The sequence below is a fragment of the Diospyros lotus genome, chromosome 13 (genome assembly GCF_014633365.1).
Source record: "Diospyros lotus cultivar Yz01 chromosome 13, ASM1463336v1, whole genome shotgun sequence".
Classification (NCBI taxonomy): Eukaryota; Viridiplantae; Streptophyta; class Magnoliopsida; order Ericales; family Ebenaceae; genus Diospyros; species Diospyros lotus.
In genome coordinates, this window is record NC_068350.1 from 3,607,150 (window position 1) to 3,629,513 (window position 22,364).

The 22,364-nt window shown below is 37.8% G+C and overlaps 1 protein-coding gene across 1 annotated transcript in view; it reads right to left on the reverse strand.

Annotated features, from left to right (window-relative positions):
- The window catches only part of LOC127788334 (probable UDP-N-acetylglucosamine--peptide N-acetylglucosaminyltransferase SPINDLY), a 39,956-nt gene that overhangs the window by 14,290 nt on the left and 3,302 nt on the right, over positions 1–22,364 (reverse strand). Inside the window, exons 4-11 of the mRNA XM_052316475.1 lie at positions 22,173–22,348; positions 21,979–22,054; positions 21,335–21,463; positions 20,958–21,077; positions 20,806–20,874; positions 20,642–20,723; positions 9,430–9,524; positions 5,257–5,321 (exon numbers count right to left, since the gene is read on the reverse strand). Coding sequence (XP_052172435.1) covers positions 5,257–5,321; positions 9,430–9,524; positions 20,642–20,723; positions 20,806–20,874; positions 20,958–21,077; positions 21,335–21,463; positions 21,979–22,054; positions 22,173–22,348 — 812 coding nt within the window. The remainder of the gene's footprint in view (positions 1–5,256; positions 5,322–9,429; positions 9,525–20,641; positions 20,724–20,805; positions 20,875–20,957; positions 21,078–21,334; positions 21,464–21,978; positions 22,055–22,172; positions 22,349–22,364) is intronic.

The window sequence follows — 22,364 nt, forward strand, 5'->3', positions numbered from 1 at the left end:
TTTTCACCTATAGCTGCCTCACCACTTAAAAGTGGTTGCTTGCAGCACATAAATTCCATTGGGTAGGATAGCTTTCATGTATATAAGAGATCCCTTAGATACTTTTAAGACTCCACCATCCCCTCTATAGTAACAGCCACTCTTATCCAATTCTCCTAGGGAAATGAAGTTCCTTTTCAAATCTGGAACATACCTAACAGAATTTAGAGTTTTAATTGATCCATCATGCATTCTTAGTTTTATGTCTCCAACTCCCTTAATGATACACTCATGGTTATTCCCTAAAATCAGTGTTCTAAAACGCGCTAGGCAATAGTCGGGCGTCAAGCTGGGGCCTAGTGCCTAGGCGGGGACTAGGCAAGGCCTAGAAAAATTGTTATTTTTAAATTAAAATTCATATAATTCTAAATGTACATACAAATTAAAATTCATATTATCCCAAATGCACATATAAATTAAACAAAGATTATGAAATATTAATATAGATTATTAAGTTTAGGGTTTAGACTCTTGACTTTGTGAAACACAACTTATAGGCATTAGAAACAATAGAATCAAATAAAGACATAAGAAAAATAACAGAAGCAATAACAAAATACAAAACAGACAAATCAACAACGCAAGAAAATACAAGCAGCAGCAAAATAGCAAGCAGCTGCTATAACACCACTTGGCGGAGGAAGAAGATCGAGAACTAGTAGCTACTACAACAACAAGAACTTCGAACCCAAATGATGGCTATATGTACCAGAGGAAGAAGATCGAGAATAGCAGGGAGACGATTCACGGTGGCGACGATTACAGCAAAGAGGGAGCAAGCGACGAGTCAGGCGACGTGCGACGAGAGACGACTTAGGTGGCATGCGACCCAAGTAGATAGGCAGCGCCTACGGCTAGGCGCCGATTTGGCCAGAGTAATTGGCTCGGCACCTAAGGGTGCTGATTAGCAGTTAATCGCAGCGACCAGAGGTCACCTAACGCCTAGGCGGCCGCCTTTTAGAACACTGCCTAAAATCACTTTACTACCCACAATATCTTTATAGTTTAGGAACCATTCTCTATGGGGTGTCATGTAAAATGAGCGACTCAAGTCCAATACCCACACCTCCTTATCTTCTTTGCAAGATGCAACCAATGCATCTGCACTATCATAGTCATACTCACATAAGGAGGATAAAATTTCAGGATTCAATCTTTCTTGATATTCCTTCTTTCTCCTAGGGCAATTTTTCTTAATGTGGCCCTCTTCATAGCAGTGATAGCACTTAATGGCTTTCCTGCCACTCCTAGACTTTGACCTAGACGTCCCCCTATTTCTAAACTCTCTTCTTTCAGCCCTGCTCCTAACAGTTAGGACATCTCCAGCTGAAATCTTTCCTTCTACTTTCTGTTGTAATTCCTTAGAGTGCAATACACCAACTACATCCTCTAAGGTAAGTGTCCCTACCATGTTTAAGGATATCCACAAAGGTTTCATATGACTTAAGGCAAGGAGTGCAATAATATTAGGGCTTTATCTTCATCATCATAGATTACATCTATGTTTTCTAAGTCAAGACATAGTTTATTGAAGTCATCTATATGACTTTAAAGTTTCTGCCCTTCTTGCATCGTAAAGGTAAAAAATATAGCCTTTAAGTACAGCCTACTTAATAGGGATTTCATCATATACAAGCTCTCTAATCTAAGCCATAATTCTGCCGCGATTTCCATCTTTGAAACCTCTCTAAGAACTTTGTCCCCTAAACTCAAGATTAGGGTGTTATATGCCTTCTTGGTAATTTCTTTCTTTCGTTCTTCCAAATATGTTTTCGGCATTTTAGACTCTCCATCAAGAGCTTCTTCTAATCCTAAATTACCCAATAAGGCTCTCATTTTCATTCTCCAAAGGCCAAAGTCATTAAGACCATCAAATTTCTCAATGTCATACCTTGTGGCAGAGGCAGTGGAAGCCATGACAGTGGATAATCCTATCGGTTTCTAGGGTTCTTGGCAATTCTAGATTGAGTTTCGCAACCCTAATACCAATTTGCTACAATTAGGATCACTCTAATCACAGCCAACACAACACACCCTCACCCGATTCAATCACAATCAACAGAATTGAAAACTGTAATGAAATAGGAAAGAAACAACCAAACCACACAAGAAGACAAGGATTTTATCCTGGTTCAAAGCAATCCTACATCCAGCCTCTTTGATCTGAGAGCAATCCACTAGAAATCTTGATAGAATCAGTACAAGAAACCCTCTCACTCGTGTACAATACAACTGAGATTACAAAGTGCTACTTATCTAGACTTTTCTCCCAATTTTCACAGCAAGCGTTATCAGAAAATGAATGATGATCTAAGCAACTGCCCCATCTTCCTTTTATAAACAATTAGGGCAGAAATTACAAAGGATAATAAAAGACAACACAATCTCTAAAATACCCTCATATGACTGTTATCATTAGGAACACCTAACTAACTAAACTGTCGCTCAAATACAAATCTGACTGCACTGATTTCTCCTGATTCTTCTAAGTCTTCTAGAATGTACTCGATGCAAAACACAACAAAATCAGATTCTAAACGAGCAAATTAGTTAGCTTGTGGGACAATCAACCAGAAGCTCAACTATTTATCAACTGGGCTTCAGCAGACACAAAGACAGCTGGGGCCCAACTCTCCTATGTTGACAAAAATAGTTCTATTTCTCCTGTACAAAGGAATATTAGCTGTTGTTCTGTTAAGTTTGTCAGTTAGGACTTGTCTAGTACAGCTGTCAAGGTTAGTTGCATCTCTAACAGAATGAGTTGAGTCCACAGTCTATAAATACTCAACTGCTCTTCTGTTTCTAATGTCAAGAATCATTTTCAGCAAATTTGGTTTCAGTTCTCTCTTTTTAGTTTCTTTATTTTTCTTCATAGAAGCTCCCACTTTATCCTATTCTTAGTTATCCTTGACCCCTATCTACAAGCAAATTTATTCTCCAAAATTGAATAGGGTTGTGATCAATAATGTCCAGTCTGTTAAATTACAAAACAGACATTTCAAACTTAATTTGAGCTGGGAGAATGTAAAGATTGATGGAAAGATACTGATACTCCAGGTCCTCTAATTTTTTAATTTACAAAGAAGACAGAGGCTCTACTAGAACCATTAATTAAATATACAGGAAAAATAACAGGTCTAATTTTACTTTCACCCTGGCACCAAGGAGGTTTTAAGCAGAAAGATTCTGAAGACCTGAAAGCACATTTGCTATGCCACCAAGAAGAGATATCCATCTACATAATGATAATACAGAATAACTTCCCATACACATTTGCAATTCTGGCAAACTCTTAATCCATCAAAGTATGGCTCTCTTCTCCATTCCGATATAATGATTTAGATTCTATTACTCCAGGCTCAATAACAAAACATAAGAACCATAACGGTACTTTAATAAAATAGTAAAGTTCAAATCAAGAATGAACTTGACCTAACAGAATAGAATAACAGATACGCGTTTCTGAGTGTAAGAAGACAACCAAGAGAGAAATTGCATCATACAACCCAAAATCTAGGTGCTTTTGATAAAATGATATACAAGTACATGAAATATGGACAATTAAACAAATATAATGTTGGATACAATACATTGCAGTTAATATCTGAAATCATAGCAAAAGATATTCTAGATAATCAGAAAGAAGAGTCATTATTAACAATAGCGATGATCTCCAAATAAAAGACACAAGTATTAGGGATTTGAGTCCAATTCTAACACATAAAATACTGCCATTGGTCAGGCATGTCAACACAGGTCATGCTAGCAAAGGCTACAATCAGACATGTCTACTACTATTGTTTTATAATTTCGAGTTCATGCTTTCGAAAATCTAAGGAAGATGTGCATATTAACATGATACAAACATACATAGGGTCTTCGAATTTGTAGAGAACCAAATATAGGCCAGAGATTAAAATGAATTATGAATTTATGCCTCTCAAACCCTCATTTTTTGGTATTCAGATACTTTCCATACCAAACTGTCAAAACATCCACTTTGTGCGCCAACATTCAGAACTTCTAAAGTTGGGCATTGTACCATTTTATTCCCACTTTTTTACATACATGGAAGTTTGCATTTTCCTTTCAAGTAGAAATATATATATATACACATTTGTAAAAAGACAAAATACTGCACAGTTCCAACATGTTCTAATCTTTGAAAAACCAATGCATTAGTCTACTCATATCTTCTTGTTCCCAAGTCCTTTTGTACTCATGCTTCACAGTTCAGGCGGAATGAGAAGGTTCCACCCATAATGGAAATAGAATAGAAGAAATAAGCGTGCAAAATATAATAAAAAGGAAAACATATACTGTAGCTTAAAAGCACTCAATAACCTTTTTACTTAAGACTTGGGTAAAAAACATGATTGAAGCATATATGCAAACCAACTAGTTAAATGAATGACAATTAGTTACAGTTTGATATTAGGATTTATGTTTGATTTGAATTTTGGTAGACATTATCTTTAGTTAGTTTTATCTTTTATTTATTTTTCTCAGAAAATAGTAGTTGTTAGGATGATTCTATTTCAACCTATAAATAAGCCTACGATGTATTCTTAACCTTTTCTCTTTCTCTACAATGCTAATCTTTTTGCTGTTCCAAGTCAGTATTGCTTGGTGAAAACCATTGTCTTCAATATTAAAGAATTAAATGCAGATTTTTGCACTCAACCCTGAGATTATATGAACTTCTCATTTCAATAACTCCAAGGACCAAGAAAAACCTTCATGGATATTATTTAACATATGAAGCATCTTTAAATCAATGTTTAGCTTATAAATGAGCAATGCCTGGTAAAACTGAAATATTAGCATCCATTGGCTGGTTAACTTTCATTTTTAAGGAGTACTATAATGAATTCCCCCTTGTGAGTCAGGTTGGACATCAGTATCTTTATGTTTCCAATATAGGCAAACTCCTGTTCTCCTGACTGCCAAAGAAAAGGAAGAAAAAATAAAAAAGGAGAGCTAAGCTACATTGGAGCATCAGCATAGTTATACTGGCATTGACACAGGTAACAGGTATGAGATTATCCACAGCAATGCTATGGTGATATCCCTGCGTCCACTTCATGTAATACTTCTTTAGCACTTTCTAGCCATTGCACTAAAAAAGATAATAAAATTTCCAACATTTGTGCATTAAGGCTTTTCAGTAAAACAGGTTTGACAATTTTGAATTATTGAAAGGTAGTTAACAGGAACCTGTGAGCCTCAAAAAGTTTATCATCAGTTCCCTCATCTATGTAGTTCATTGCAAGCAACCGGTTCTGCAGAAAATGAGCAATATATTACATAAGAGATAAATTTATAAAAACATGAAAAAACGGAAGTTTCAGAGAATTTCACAAGAGGTCACTGCTATAACAACTATAAATTTATGAATAATATAAACTATTGTATAATATGAGATTTTCATCAACCAGTAAAAAGTACACAATTCCATTAAAAATCAGAAGTTTCGAGAAACTAACTTTTAGCAAGTACTTACAAGTGGACTATTAAAGGTGGTAGTCCATTCACATTCCAACTCTAAATAGTAGTCAAAACTAAAAAAGTCCGTCTTTGTGACATAATTAATATTAAAAAAAATGCAATATACCTAGCCAGAAAATATGAACACAAGCAATTGGGGAGAATCTTTTCCAATACGCGAAGAGACCTGTCTTCCAAGGGCAGTCTTGGATCTTGTACCTATAGTTTGTTGGAGTTTCAACCAAAGTCTGCAACCCTTTAGATCTTAAAACATGTGGTTTGAGGAAGAAAGGGTTTGTGGACCTAGTGAAAGGATGGTGCTTTAGTTATAATGTGGTTAGTGCTCCAGTTTGTGTCTTGATAAAAAGCTATTGTTATCAGAAAAGGATATTACAAACTGGAATAGAGAGCGGTTGATAACGTGAGATTAAAAATTGAGCTTACTCTTGAGGAGATTAAATCTTTAGATGAGGAGGCTCCCAGGGCCCCTCCAGTAAAGGATTTATTCATATAAAAAGGGGAGGGCCAGAGCCTTTAAAGAACTAAGGCAGGAGTCTTTTGACTGCTGAAACAGAAAAGTTAGTGTCGAATAATCCATGGAAGTATGGAATGAGATAAGTCAGCCTTCTAAAAATCAGCTTTCTAAAATCAGCCCTGATCCTATCCTCCATATTTAGAAAGCTGTTCAGTTTTAGAGATTTCCTAATATTATGTTGTATCGTTTGTTTCCTTGTACAGTGTATAGTGTATCTTTCCATTCTTTGTTGCTTTCCTAAGTGAAATTCTCATCCCTATTAATAGGGAGTGTAATACCATGCATAGCTATGAAAGTTAAGAGGCTTATTCTCGTTTATTCTACATTCATCAGCCTATTTTCTACATGGCATCAGAGCCTAAAACCTCCAATTATTTGTGTGCATTCATTGCACCAATTTTTTCTCCTCTTGAGAGCCTTCATTGCCATGATCCCTCCTCTGCTTTTCCCTTGTTCTTTTTTGGTGCCATATCTCCCTTGTAATGTCGGAGGTATTTGAAACTGCTTCTACTATGTCAACAAGGGAAGCAATGCCTATTGAACAAATTGCCAACAAAGCTCTAACCAACGAACTACCAAGAATGCACCACTCCTACAGATTGGATGGTGGGAACTATCTTCAATGGTTCCAATTGGTGATGATTTTTCTGAAGGGCCGAGGGAAGATAGCCCATCTCACCAGACCAGCACCTAAGGCGACAGATCCAAGCTTTGCTGCCTGGGATGTGGAGGATTCAATGTTGATGTCTAGGTTGTGAAGTGCCATGCTTCCAGAGGTAAGTAAAAACTACATCCTTTATCTAAAGCAAGAGAAATCTGGGAAACCGTGAACAGGACATATTCTAAAGTGCAAGATGCATCAGTTGTGTATGAGATTAAGACTAAAATCAATAGTACAAGGCAAGGGGCTCTAACTGTAACTAAATATTACAACCGGATGAATGGTTTTTTTGTTGGAATTCGATCACTATAAAGATATAAAAATAGTGTGTGGTGAGGATGGCATTATCTTAACTTCTATGTTGGAAAGAGATAGAATAGTGGAATTTTTGGCAGGTCTCAACCCTAAGTTCGATCAAGTAAGGGCTCAAATACTTAGCATTTAGCAAGGAAAAAATGTCATCACTAAATGAGGTCTTTTGTATAGTGTGAAGTGAAGAACATAGGGCAGCCATGTTTTCTGATCATGGCATGGAGGGATCAGCTATGGTAACTAATAAGGTGAAGGGGACATGGATGAAGCCTATGCAAGGCAGAGAGCAGTCCTCATCAAAGCAAGCAAAGGAGGGGCTTTGGTGCTCGTACTGCAAAAAGCCTAGACATACAAGAGATACATGCTTCAAATTGCATGGTAAGGAGGCAGTACTAAGCAAACTTAGAGGTTTCAAGAACTTGTAGCCAAAGAATCAGGGAAGAGCCTATCTCTCCACTAAAGAAACAGGGGAGACAACTGAAAAGGCTGACTCTACAGCCTCCTCGGACATAAGAGAACTGAATGCAGAATAAATTGGGAAGCTGAAATCTTTCCTTAAAACTCTCCAAGGTGAATGTTCCTTAACTGAAGCAGGTATGTGCCTTAACTCTGAGCTTTCACTTGCCTTTTTGACCTTTCACGTGCCTCATATATAGCTAGGAATGAACTATGGAATTTAGATTCTGGAGCAACTGGCCACATGTCACCTAATTTGAAATTTTTTGAAACCTATGAACCAATAACTGGCTCCAGAAAAATCAATGTTGCTAATGGCTAATCTATTCCTATAGTTGGGCAAGGAAATGTCCGTTTGAACCCATCTCTACCTGCCCAACATGTCCTGTATGTACCAGGCCTTTCCACCAATCTACTTTCTGGTGACAAGCTTACCCAAACTCCTAATTGCAGTGTGAATTTCTCACCTCATGGCTGTGTGTTTCAGGATCTAACAACAAAGAAAATGATTGGTGCTACTAAGACATTGAATGGGTTGTACTACCTACAAAGAAGCAGAGAGCTACTTGCAGGAGACCATTCCAGCCTTACTCACTCCTCTATGCTCTCCTCTACTGATTGCAATGTATGGCTTCAACATTTTAGATCAGGGCACCCACCTTTTACTTTATTAAATACCATGTTCCCGAATCTATTTAAAGGTGTTAATGTCAATTCTTTTCAATGTATGACTTCAACATTTATGGTATTGCATCAAAAATGCCTTTGTGTCGGGAGCTGGGACATCAAGTTTGTGCCAGGACATCAAGTCTTGGACATAGTCTTGGGCAGCCAACAAGGGTTTTAGACTCAAGGCTAAAAGGTGGTATCCAGGGCCTTATTTGTATGGTTGATATCAAGAAAATTTAAGACCATGTGGATTGGACTATTTGTGTATATTGAATAGGATGGGGTTCACTTCTAAGTGGACAGGTCGCATTCCATTTTGCATCTCATCAGCAAGTTTCAGTGCTTCTTTAATGGGATCCCATAGTTTGGGAGGCTAGAGGTAGCATTGTCCTGTTTCCCCCTTCTATTTCATTTAAAGCGAAAAGTAAAACTGATAATTGAAACCAAAAACAAAGAAATGTCAGAGGGGTAAAGCTCTCTTCTACCCCTTTGGAGCTTATGAAGGAAGGGTTGAAGATATAGAGAACTTTGTTTTTTTGGTTTGAAAGAATCATTCTTTTCACTCTTTAGCTCCAAAGGGGTGATATTGTTTTTCCTAAATCCTTACCATCCAGCTTGATTTCTTGGGGTATATTCATATCCCCATAGCTATGAATAATGTTTTCCAGAGGAAAGCTGGTTTTGGTCACTTTTTCTTACTAAGAAAAAAGGAAAACCCATATGACAAGGGACACAGCGTGCTCCTAACCTGGTGGCATCAGAACACTAACCATCTAAGACATCTGGGAAAACCCCTACAATGAGCCGTCCAAAGCAACATCAACTCCCTCACCCTTAAATCCATGAACAGTATGGCAAGCAACCACTCAATCAGCCATTGGGCACTGGACTCAAACTTGAGACCTTGAGTCTCAGAGAGGGGTATATTAGTAGCAAAGCTACTGCCTTGGGTGGTTGTTTGGGTCACATTTTGTACTTATTATGCACACTTTTCCCTCGGTAAATTTTAAAATGAATTCAGCAAAAAGTAAAACCAACTTTTATCTTCACTTAAGGTTCTCAATTTGGGTATGAATACACAAACATTTCAAGTATCTTGCCATCACAAAAAGGTAAAACAAAGCTTCATTGCATATCTCAAGTATCACCACCCCAAGTCCCACATAATCAGATTTCAAATGAAATTTCAGGGTAAGGTAATCTTTCAAACAAGTGCACCATCTATCTAGAAAAGACATTCAAACAAGCATTCCACAAACAGCAACAATACCTGGCCTGCATTGCGAGAATCAGGATCAATCTTAAGGCATTGCTCATAAGCTTCAACAGCCAGAGTTATACTGCCAGCGTCTCTGTAAAGAACCCCTATACAAGAAGAATTTTAAGAAACTAATCACTAACAAAATCGGGTCTGTTTGTCTGTGCGACAGAGAGGGAGAGAGTTCTGAAGCAGACCAATTATTTGCATGTGCAATCAATAAAATTTATAAGACCTCACATTAAAGTTGTTAAGAGTAAAAATAATAGTATAAAAGATAAAGTTAACCCTCTATCTATCAACTTAAGCTTATAAATCAAATGATGATTAACAATTCAACATGATTTAAAACAGGCCATGGTCCTGAGTTCAAATCTTACCGCCAACCCAATATTTAAATTGTTGCACATGGTTGGACCACTTATCAGCAAAGCCTTGTCACCCATGAAGGGCCATGTTTGGAATAAAAATAATAGTATAGAAGGTAAAATTAACCCTCTATCTAACAACTTCAGCTTTTAGATCAAATTGATGGTTAACAATACAACAAAAGTATACTAGAATTCACAACTATGCAATCAAACAACACTTTTACTTCTGCTTTTCAGAGTTTCACAATTCATTAAAGGCACCAAAAGCAGAATCAACCTGTCTAAACATGGGTATACAAAAAGGCCAGACATAATCCATCTATAAAGTTAAAATGCTGCTCGTATCCACTAACAGAGGAAGAGTGATGGATCCTGCTCGCATCCCCTAATAGAGGAAGCCAACTGGCATACTAGAAAATAACCCAATTCCAGAACCACAAAATTGCCTTTACTCAGCAGGATTGAAAGATTAAGATAGTGCAATCACAAATGAAGTAAATATAAAATAAATATATAACCTAGTAGTTGTTTTTACTAGAAATGGGTGGCAAACACAGTGGAACTTTCATCCATATATATGTGTAAATATGTATCTGTGAAACATGAGGATCAAGGAAAAACAGAGGACAAACTGCAGATAGAGGGAAATTCAATCGTCTCGTATGCTTGTAATAACATATTTGCACTGAAGTCAACAAACAGAAAACCATTAAAAATAAGTCTGACAGTAAAACTCGCACACAAATAAGTGAAACAGCTTGAAAAGAGGAGCACTAAATCACTGTTCACCCAAGAACCTGTTATCTTTTACTGTTCTGCACGAATGATAATTGTCCTAACAAATACACAGCATAGTTTATTACTTCGGCTTCCACTAGAAAAACTTCAAGTTTAATCTTTGCCCTACTAATACCACAGATTTCTTATCAGTTACAACTTTAGCAATTCCTTTCAGTACTTAGAAACCATATCAACCTCATGTACAAGAACAATTAGGATGACAATGCAAATAAGCATGCATGAAGCCTCGAGCAAAGATCATATTATGAACTTCATTATCAAATGGGAACTAGATTACTGTAACTTCGAACTTTAGCTAATAAGCAGCATCCATTAGTTACAGTCAACCCTCCACGTGCCTCCAAAAAAATTAAATAAATGAATAAACACTTATAACAATGCCACAACCAGTTTGGCAAGTGTCAATGTTATTGTTTTGCCCAAAGTAATAGAATGCTGGAATTCTGGGAGAAATCAGGAAGAAATAAGAGATGATCGGCAGAAGTTAGTTAGCAGGATTTAAATGTAACTAATTGTAATTATTAAGGGTAGTTTTGACTTTTATAAGTTATTATTTTCCCTTGGGAAGTTCCGCCCCTCTAGTTTATAAATAGAAGGGTGCGAAGGTCAATCTGATTATCAATCATTTTGTATCTTTCATTCCATTGTGTTCGAATACAGTGAGAGGCAAGAGAGAAAGAGCTGTGAGATTATAGTTCTTATTGTCTTCGGTTAGAGTATTGTATTCGAGAGGCAAGTGGAGGTGAGAGAGGGATATTCTTGCACTGGTTTTTTATACGATTCTTAGTGGATTGGTCGCTTCTTGGATTGTTGGATGTAGTGCCATGTAAATGGCATGAACCAGGGTATATCGTGTGTGCTGCAATCTGGTTTGGTTTTCTTTTCTATTTCAATTATGTTCTTATTATTTACTTTCTGTTTTGAATGGTGATTGAATTCGGTGAGGTTATTGAGTGATTCTTGGATCATTTCAGCTCTTGGTTTAACAATTTGATATCAAAGCTTTAGGTCATTCAATCAAGAAATATTAAGAAACCTATAGAATCTTTAGAAACCTATAGAATAGTTGTCTACTATGGCTTCCGCAGCCCCTGCTGCCCGGTATGACAATGAAAATTTTGATGGTACTAACGATTTTGGACTTTGGAGGATTAAGATGAAAGCTTTAATGGGAAATTTAGGGTTAAAAGAAGCCTTAAAACCCCAAAAACCTTTCCCATAAACCACTACTACCGAACAAAGATTAGAAGCAAATAATCGAAGGCAACAAATCTATGAAAAAGCTTTCAACACCCTAATCTTAAGTTTAGGAGACAAAGTTCTAAGAGAAGTATCCAAAATGGAAACTACCAAGGATTTGTGGGCCAAATTAGAAAGCTTGTATATGACTAAATCTCTTTCGAGTAGGCTATATTTGAAAGTTAAATTTTTTACTTTCAAAATGCAAGAAGGGCAAAAGCTTCAGAATCATATTGATGACTTTAACAAATTGTGTCTTGATTCGGAAAACTTAATTATATCATATGAAGAAGAGGATAAGGCCCTAATTTTGTTACATTCATTGCATAAGTCATATGAGCATTTTGTAGACATTCTAAAGCATGGAAGAGATACCATATCTTTAGAAGATGTTATAGGTGCCCTTAATTCTAAAGATTTACAACAAAAAGTAGAATCAAAGAAAACTGCTAGTGATGCCCTTTCGACCAGGTATAGATCCGAAAAAAAAAAGACCCTAAGACTAAAGGATAGTCTAGATCGAAGTCCAGAAATGGCAAGAAAACTTTTAGATGTTTTCATTGCCATGAGGAAGGACATAAAGAAAAATTGTCCTAAAAGAAAGCAAGATTTTTCTGATGAAGGTAAATTAGAATTTTCAAACTCAACTTGTGAGTTAGACAATGATAGTTCAAATGTTCTTGTGGTTTCAAGACATTCGAATGAAGTGGTATGGGTTTTAGATTCCAGATGTTCTTTCCATATGTCACCTCACATAGAATGGTTCTTGAATTATAAAGACATGAGTGGGGGGAAGGTTTTACTCGGAAATAACCAAGAGTGTGGGATAAAGGGGATTGGGGATATTAAGCTTAAGATGTTTGATGGGTCAATTAGGACTTTGACATCTATAAGGTATGTCCCATAACTTAAAAGGAATCTGATCTCCTTAGGAGAACTGGCTAAGAATGGCTACAGTTATAGTGGTTGCGGGGATATTCTCAAAGTAGCTAGAGGATCTCCTATATGTATGAAGGCAGTCCTTAAAAATGGAATATTTGTTATGATAGCTTCCACAATATGTGGAGATGCAGCTGCAGGGGAAGAAAACACCTATGAGCTATCAAAACTATGGCATTTTAGGATGGCTCATATAAGTATCCAAGGGCTTAAAGAATTAGTTAACCAAGGGATCTTAGGATCCGAAAAAATGACAAATTTAGATACATGTGAAACTTGCATCTATGGAAAATCTGTGAAAGTAAAATTCCCTAAGAAGGCATTACATACCACTAAAGGCCCACTAGAATATGTCCATTCGGACTTATGGGGCCCTAGTCAAACTCCAACTCATGGTGGAGCTAGGTATTTTCTTTCTATTATAGATGACTACTCTAGAATGGTTTGGGTTTTTGTTTTAAAATCAAAAGTTCCTTTGATGCATTTAAAACCTGGAAAATCATGATTGAAAACCAAAAGAGTGGAAAATTAAAGGTCACTAGGACCTATGTTGCACGGAAACGGAAACGGGAAACGTTTCCAATAGGAAACGAAAATGTGGAAACGGACATTTTTCTAAAAAAATAGGCATAAATAGAGTCCAAAACGGGAATAGGAAACGTTTCGGAAACGGGAAAATGGCTCCTATGAGGTATTTCCGTGCAACATAGACTAGGACTAATAATGGCTTAGAATTTTGTAATAAGGAATTCACCCAATTGTGTAATGAGAGTGGCATCTTAAGACACCTTACTGTCCCTGCAAAAAATCCTAAGCAAAATGGCCTGGCCGAGCTCATGAATAGGACCCTCCTTGAGAGGGTAAGATGTATGCTATTCCATGCTAGGCTTTCCAAAGCATTTTGGGGAGAGACTGTTGTTACAGCAGCCTATTTAATAAACAGGTTACCCTCATCAGCCTTAGAGTTTAAGACTCCTTATGAAATATGGTATAATCATAAGTCAAACCTAGATCACCTTAGGGTATTTGGGTGTATAGCTTATGCACATATAAAACAAGGAAAATTAGAACCTAGGACTAAGAAGTGTGTGTTTATTGGTTATCCATTAGGGGTTAAGGGGTATAAGTTAAAGAATTTAGAAAAAGATATGCCTAGAACCATGATAAGTAGAGATGTAACTTTTAATGAAAATTTATTTATCGATCTAGAAAAGAAAAATGAGGATAGGGAAGGGAAAGCCAAAGCTGTAAATTTTGAACAGCAGCAACAGGATGATGTTACTGTATTCAATTCTCTCTTAGAACCTTTCCAGGACCAGCCAAGTGTTGGAGAAGGATCCTCAAGCCAAGATAGTCTTAATAGATCTATAGAAGTTAGGGATTCATCAAGTTATGATGAAGATCAGCACATGGACAGTGCTGGTTCATCCAATACAACAGGAGATCCAATTGGAGATAGGTATAATGTAGGCAGAGATAGGCAGAGAAGAATAAGCAGGCCTCCAGTGAGATATGAGTTCTCGGATCTGGTAGCATATGCACTATTAAGTGCAGGAGATAGCCTTAAACCTGTCATGAACCTAGGGTTCATGACGGACTGAAATGGATAATTGGAAAAATCTGATTGAATTAAGGTTAAGAGCATAATGTATTAGAGGGAAAATTCGAGAAGAATGGGGGAGAAATTAGAGAGAAAAGGAGAGAGAGCAGAATAGAGAAATGAGAGGAAGATTGTAGAGAAATTGTAGAGAGAGAATCAGTTTCAATTATCAATTCAAGCATATCCTTCTCCTCTTACAATTGGCCTTTTTATAGGCATAGCTAGATGTTTAACTAATTTCTAACAATATCCTAACAGCACCCATGTGCTTCTAACAACTTGTAAAATATTTCTAACTAACTATTATACTCTATTACAATAATACCCATTTATTACTCCTAAGGTCATGACAATTCCCCCCTTCTTGAGAGAGTTCTTGTCCCCAAGAACTTGCAACAAGTAGTCTTTCTCCTTCTAGGCCTCTTCTTCTTCCTCGTTCTTAAGTGCCTAAGATCAATCTCAGGCCTAAGTTGCCCCAAAACTTCCATAGAAGAAACTTTGTCGAATTCAAGCCCAATACAACCACCTCCTTCTATAGTTGTCCAATCAAATCCGGCCTTCCATTGAAGAACATGATCAGCCACACCCGACCTGATATCGTTAACAGTTGAAACTTGGAGTTTAAAGGAATAATTAACTGTGTCCTTGACTTCCTTTGATAGTTCATCCCCGTCCCATACCAATAAGTAAGGTAAGCATGAATTCTTAGCTGCTGTAATTTCATTTCCATCCATCCCACGGCCATATTCTACTGCAAAACTTCCAACAAGATCCTGAAATTGCAGCAATGGAGGATTGCAGATTTGCCTTGGATACTCATACAAAGCTGTTTGTGAGCATTAGCATTAGGAGCTACTGCAACTTTCATTTCAGCCAATGATTCATCCTTCCATATGGTAGACAGTAACTTGGATTTTCTAGTAGGAGCAAAAACCAACACAGCAGCGATAGTTTTGTTTTCTTCAGCAAACCCTTCGATTCCTTCCGCTATATCCCTTAGTTTTCCTCCAGCTAGTGTTGTCTTCATCTTCTCGTTGCCTATTTTAACCCAAGTCAAATCCATATTTTGTTCCGAATGTGATTGTTCCTCAGATTTCAATAAGTCTAAAATCTGAGGAAAGGCTTCAGCACCATCATCCACACCGATGACTGGTCCTTTAGTCTGATTTGTCTTATCCAATGCTGTCCCATTTTCCACAAACTTCTGATCTGGAGCAGTCCCAAACCCTTCCGCCCTTGCACTAGCTACTGGGGGTAACGAGTTGGCTTTGGCCTCCTCTATCACTTCATCAATTGCTTCCCTAATATTTCCTTGCAGCCTTTTAGTAGATGCATCTTGGGGTATTATTTCTTCTTCAAAAAGATCTGAAGGCTCCTTTTGATCTGCTGCCCTATCAGAATGCTTCTTTTTCTGCCCAAAGTCTAGAGTAGGCAGTGAATCGGATGTTCGTAATCTTGTCTCCTCCTTCGGCTGCTCCACTCTAAGGAATTCCTCCTTGTTGAAACTTCCTTGATAATCATCGAAGTATTCGGTGGGGAAGTTGTAATAATACTTTTTAGATAGTATCATTGCAAATTCTTGCAACTTCTCGCGAAACATTTGACCGAATTCCTTGCACTCTTCATCAAACCCACTGTTGGTTCCTTTGTCCAATTGGCTGATCCCCTTCTTATGTTCCTTGTTACTGCCAACTAAAAATGCAGCCTTCTTTGGCTGCCATTGAAGCTCCATCTCAGCTGAAAATGAAACATTCTTCTGCTGCAATTGAAGCTCCCACGCACTGCTCCCCTTAGCTGATTTTTCACAATCAGCATACTTTGAAGACCACATATTGCTCTTCTTCAAACAAGTTAACCCAAAATTCAAAGCCAAAATTAATCTTTGTTTCCCTTTACTCACAGCCTCAAGCGCCAACAATCAACCAGCTAGATAAGCTAAAAGAATCCACTTCTCACACAGAATTCGTCGAATCCGTTGCGCCACTCTGATCTGCAACTGAGTTGCCACTTAGAGCTGACTAACACAATGGATAAACAATCTCTTAACTCACCTGCTACAAGCAGTCTCTATACTTGCTGGAATCGCGTCGATAACGCCGACCAAAATGGTAGCTGAATCTAATCTTGCCTTCAAACTTGAAACCGAGAGCTATCGGAACGTTGCCTATGAACGATCAGAAATTAGTCATGAAGCATTGGAAATTAGCAGCGATGGAATGAAGCAGTCACAGCCTGAGGATCCTTGCACTCGCCACCAAGAATTGGTAGGAAGACTCGCTTGACCTACTTCCCCTCCCAGCGAGTGTCGGAATTCACCGCCCAATCAGAACCGACTAAAGCGCACCCTCTAGACTTGCTCGCTATCTGCTCGCGATAGCTAAAGCTTCTAGATCACCTGGATCTAGGTCTACTTCACGCCTTCACTACTTGCTGGAATTGAAATGGTGCAGCGATCTTCCCAGTCGCGCCTCTTCTTTCGGCCTCGATTGTCTACCTTCCTCTTCGTATAATAATTACCGAAATTATTGGCCGAGGGTCACTCACCTGCTGCGCCTTCCAATTCCGAACTGAGAGTGCTCGCTTGCTTGAAGATTAACACCTCCCAACGCTAGCTACCACCCAATCACCGACCAACACCACCGTTTCTGCTGTCGCTGGCCCTCCTGGTTGTCTGTGTCACCACTTCTGACGGACTCCCACACCAATCACGAATGCTCCTCAATTCGCGTTGCCTCTGGTGCTGTCCGCGTAGCCCACTTCAGCGGATCTAACGTACCAGTCGTTCGCTCCAGTCACAAATCCTCCTAGCTTGCTCGTCTTCGATTCCGGACAAGATAACTGGAGTCTTAGCCGCGAGCCAATCCTCTACTTCTCCTTCAGATCCGAGCCAGCACTCCCTTCCTCGTGCATCGGAATCAATTCCGAGATTCAATGGCCGTGGATCATAGGCTCAGTTCAGCCTCCAAACCATTGGTTCCAAATCCGTCTAAGCTGCTATCGACGCCTCCAAGAAAATCAAACAACTCTTCTAGATCACAAGCCGTGATCACCTGCAGCTCCACTTACCCAATCGCTTCCTGTAACTCGACCGGCTCCGAAGCTGTCCTCCAAAGTAGCCTCAATCAGTTCTGAGGGAAGCCTCGCTTGGTGACGATCTCTCCTTGGTTCCTTATGAATCGGATCGAAATTGTTGGCCAATCGATTCTGTTGAAGCTCTTCGACAGTTCGCCAATATCACTATATTTGCCTCAATTCCGTCTAGAATAGATTGAAATCACAGCCGAGGAACATGCTCTGATACCATTTGTCATGAACCTAGGGTTCATGATGGACTGAAATGGATAATCAGAAAGATCCGATTGATTTAAGGTTAAGAGCATAATGTATTAGAGGGAAAATTCGAGAAGAATGGGGGAGAAATTAAAGAGAAAAGGAGGGAGAGCATAATAGAGAAATGAGAGGGAGATTGTAGAGAAATTGTAGAGAGAGAATCAGATTTCAATTATCAATTCGAGCATATCATTCTCCTCTTACAATTGGCCTTTTTATAGGCATAGCTAGATGTTTAATTAATTTCTAACAATATCCTAACAGCACCCATGTGCTTATAACAACTTGTAAAATATCTCTAACTAACTATTATACTCTATTACAATAATACCCCTTTATTACTCCTAAGGTCATGACAAAACCTAGGTATAAAACTAGGTTAGTAGCTAGGGGTTTTACCCAAGTAGCAGGAATTGATTTTAATGAAGTGTTTTCACCAGTTGTAAGGCACACTTCTATAAGAATTCTGCTTGGTATGACAGTCCATCTAGACCTTTACCTAAAGCAAATGGATGTTACCACAGCATTTCTTCATGGCGAATTAAAGGAAGAAATTCTAATGGATCAGCCTAGACGATTTGAAATTAGGGATAAAGAAGACAAGGTTTGCTCGTTAAGGAAGTCCTTATATGGAATAAAGCAGTCCCCTAGGCAGTGGTACAAGAAATTCGATTCTTTTATGATAAGTTAAGGGTTTATAAGGAGTTCATTTGATTGTTGTGTCTATCTTAGGCATATTTCCACTAAAATAGCAATTTATCTCTTGCTGTATGTAGATGACATGCTTATAGCAAGTCACTCATCAGCTGAAATTCAAAGTTTAAAACTTAAACTTAAATCAGCCTTTGAGATGAAAGAACTTGGCAAGGCCAAGAAAATTTTAGGAATAGAAATCCGTAGAGATAGGCATAGTAAAACTCTTCAGCTATCCCAGAAAGCCTACTTAGAGAAAATTATGAGAAAATTTCATATGTTAGATGCAAAAGTAGTAAATATACCATTTGCACAACATTTTAAACTATCTCATGCCCAATCTCCAACTGATGAAAAGAATCTAACAGAAATGAAGAGAATTCCCTACTCTAATGCTGTTGGCAGCCTTATGTATGCAATGGTGTGTTCTATGTCGGATTTAGCACATGCCATGAGTGTGATAAGTAGATTTATGGCAAATCCAGGGAAGGAACATTGGACAGCAGTAAAATGGGTATTTAGATATCTAAAGGGGTCAATGAACAAGATTTTGATTTATGGTGGAGCTGATGACTTTAAATGACCAAACATTTTAGGATATTTTGATGCAGATTATGCATCAGATTTAGATAGGAGAAGATCAACAATTGGTTATGTATTTCAATTATGGAAATCTACAATTAGCAGGAAATCTAATCTTCAACCCGTTGTAGCTCTATCAACCACAGAATCTGAGTATATAGCTGTAACTGAGACTGTTAAAGAATCTTTGTGGTTGAAATGATTGATTAGTGAACTCCTAGGATATGATGTAAGGGTTATTTTAAAGTGTGATAGCCAAAGTGCCTTACATTTGGCCAAAAATCAAAGTCACCACGAAAGAACAAAACATATTGACATTAGATATCATTTTGTAAGAGAAGTCCTTGAGAAGAAAGAGATTGAGCTTATAAAAGTTGTTGGAAGTGATAATGCTGCTGACATTTTCACTAAGGCTGTCCCAATGTCCAAGTTACTTCATTGCTTAATGTTGTTACAGTTTTATGTGTTTTGATTGATCTGTTTCAGGGGATATTCAAGGAGCGAGCAGAGCTAGAATGCTGAAGCTCCATGATTACTTAGAGTAAAATGGTGGAGATTTGTTATTGTTTTGCCCAAAGTAATAGAATGCTGGAATTCTGGGAGAAATCAGGAAGAAAAAAGAGATGATCAGCAAAAGTTAGTGTCAGTGTGTCACAACCCAAGAGTTAATTAGAATAGCTATGTTGTATTTCTTTTACTTTAATTGTTGCACCTATATTCCAACTATCAATTCTATTAGAATTAGAAAAGCCACATGTGAGGCATTAGGAAAAGGACAAAATAGTTTGTTATAACTGCTGGAGGGGGGAATGATCTGCTGCATCCACACCCACGCCAAGCAGCACCTATATGTATTCATCCCATTACATGGGAGAAGGCATGCTGAAAATTGATAATTGAATCTCTGATTTTCTTCTCTACATTTCTCTCTAAATCTCCCTTCTGTTTCTCTCTATTACTCTCTCCCTTTCTACTGATTTCTTCCCCCCATTTCTGCCCCATTTCCCTTTCCAAACATTCTATTCTCAGTTCTCTTTCAATTCTAATTTCTTCTTCAATTCAATTCCTCCCAAATTACTTCTTAAACCTGTTATGAACCGTAGGTTCATGACAGTTAGTTAGCAGGATTTAAATGTAACTAATTGTAATTACTAAGGGTAGTTTTGACTTTTATAAGTTAGTTATTTTCCCTTAAGAAGTTTCGCCCCTCTAGTTTATAAATAGAAGGGTGCGAAGGTCAGTTTGATTATCAATCATTTTGTATCTTTCATTCCCTTGTGTTCGAATACAGTGAGAGGCAAGAGAGAAAGAGCTGTGAGATTATAGTTCTTGTTGTCTTCAGTTAGAGTATTGTATTCGAGAGGCAAGTGGAGGCGAGAGAGAGATATTCTTGTACTGGTTTTTCATACGATTCTTAGTGGATTGGTCGCTTCTTGGATTGCTGAATGTAGTGCCATGTAAATGGCATGAACCAGGGTATATCGTGTGTGCTGCAATCTGGTTTGATTTTCTTTTCTATTTCAATTCTGTTCTTATTATTTACTTTCTGTTTTGAATTGTGATTGAATTCGGTGAGGTTATTGAGTGATTCTTGGATCATTTGAGCTCTCGGTTTAACAGTCAATGCCACAAACATGATGAACACAGGGTAAAAGAAGGACAGAGAGACCTAAATTATTATAAGCTTCTGCATATGTGGGGTTTGCCACAATAGCTTTCTCAATCATGCTTGCAGCAGCATCCATTTTACCCTGCAACAAGTAATAAAATCAGTCAACTGCAGTCAAGACGCATATCCTTTCAAATATTTTTGAATAGGCATGGCTACTGAACCTGGACGGTGTACACAACACCAAGATTGTTCAGGGATTGTGAGAAGTTTGGTTTGATTGACAAAGCCAACTGCAGGAAAATAAATTATAACTACGATGGCATACCAGTAATGTTTTGAGACCTAAAATTGCAGATAAAAATCAGAAGTATGCCTGGTAACACTCGACAGCTTTATCAAGGTTGTCACGATCTTTATAAATGACTCCTAAATTGTTGCATGCCTCTGCACAATGTGGATTGAAGTGGAAAGCAAGTTCATAGAACACAATGGCCTGCATAGACCCAAGATCTGTTAATAAACCTTCTGAGGACCTTCTCTGGATAATGCAAGATGTTTCTTGTTAAAGCAACTGACAAAAGATACAATCAGATGGATAGTCATAGGGGAAAAGGTAATGATAATTTATCTTTTAACAGAGACTAACCGTTGCCTAAATCAGTTTTATACACATGAAGCCTGCTAAAAAGTGGAGGTAATGGAATTCAGGAACAAACATGAGAAAACTATAAAACATTTACTGCTACTTACCATGTCAAAGTCTAGCATTTCTCCATAAGCTACTCCAAGATTATACATGGCATCGGCATAGTGCCAATTGTAATATAATGCCCTCTTGTAGTATGCCACACCTTGGTTGATGTCTCCCTCCAATTTAACCTGAATTTGTCACAAATCCAAAATCAAATGGGGGAAAAGTTATGATAAAAACCAGAGTCTGATACTAACTACAAATGACCAACAGAACATTTCCTCCTGCATAATTATAATCATGTGTAAAAAGATGAAGTTTTCACAATTTGTTGTGCGAGGAACCCTAAATAAAATCTTAAGGAAAAAAGGTCAGATTTTTTGTTTTTCAAATATCTGGAGATATCTAGGCAGATGAGATAAATGACAAGCAGATGAGAAGAATTTCAGTAACAAATAAATTGAGGCAATATGACATAGTCAAAGCACAGAATCGGCAAAAAAAAGAACTGGATCAGCTCCAAATTTCCTAATAGTGACTGCCCTTGACCATTATACTGCCAGTAAATAAGAAATGAAGCTAGTGATCAAACTATCAAGGGAATGGAAAAGTTCTGCAAACAACCAAACCCTGAATTGTTCTGTACTTCATAACACGTGACTCATCTATATTAATGAGGTCTTATAACTGTCTCGATAAGCACCTTTGTTCCCAAATCTGTCAATGCAATCGCCATGTTGTTCTTCGCAATCTCAAAATTAGGAGACACTGCCAGACACCTAAGGAAACAAAAGAATAAACAAATAAGGCGTCAGCTTAGAAAACTAACAATCAATCACATATACCATATGTTCAACCATCGACACATAATATATACAATTTGTACAAGTGGACAACCTCTCATAACAGGCAATGGCTGATTCCAAGTCTCCACGGTTCTTATAAATGACACCCATGTTGCAATATGCTTCAGCATACATGGGCCTCTCCACTGCAGCCTTCTCATAGCATCCAAGTGCCATGTCGTATTGCATCATTTCAGAATAAACAACCCCAAGATTGTAATATGCAGGCTGCATGTGCAAACTC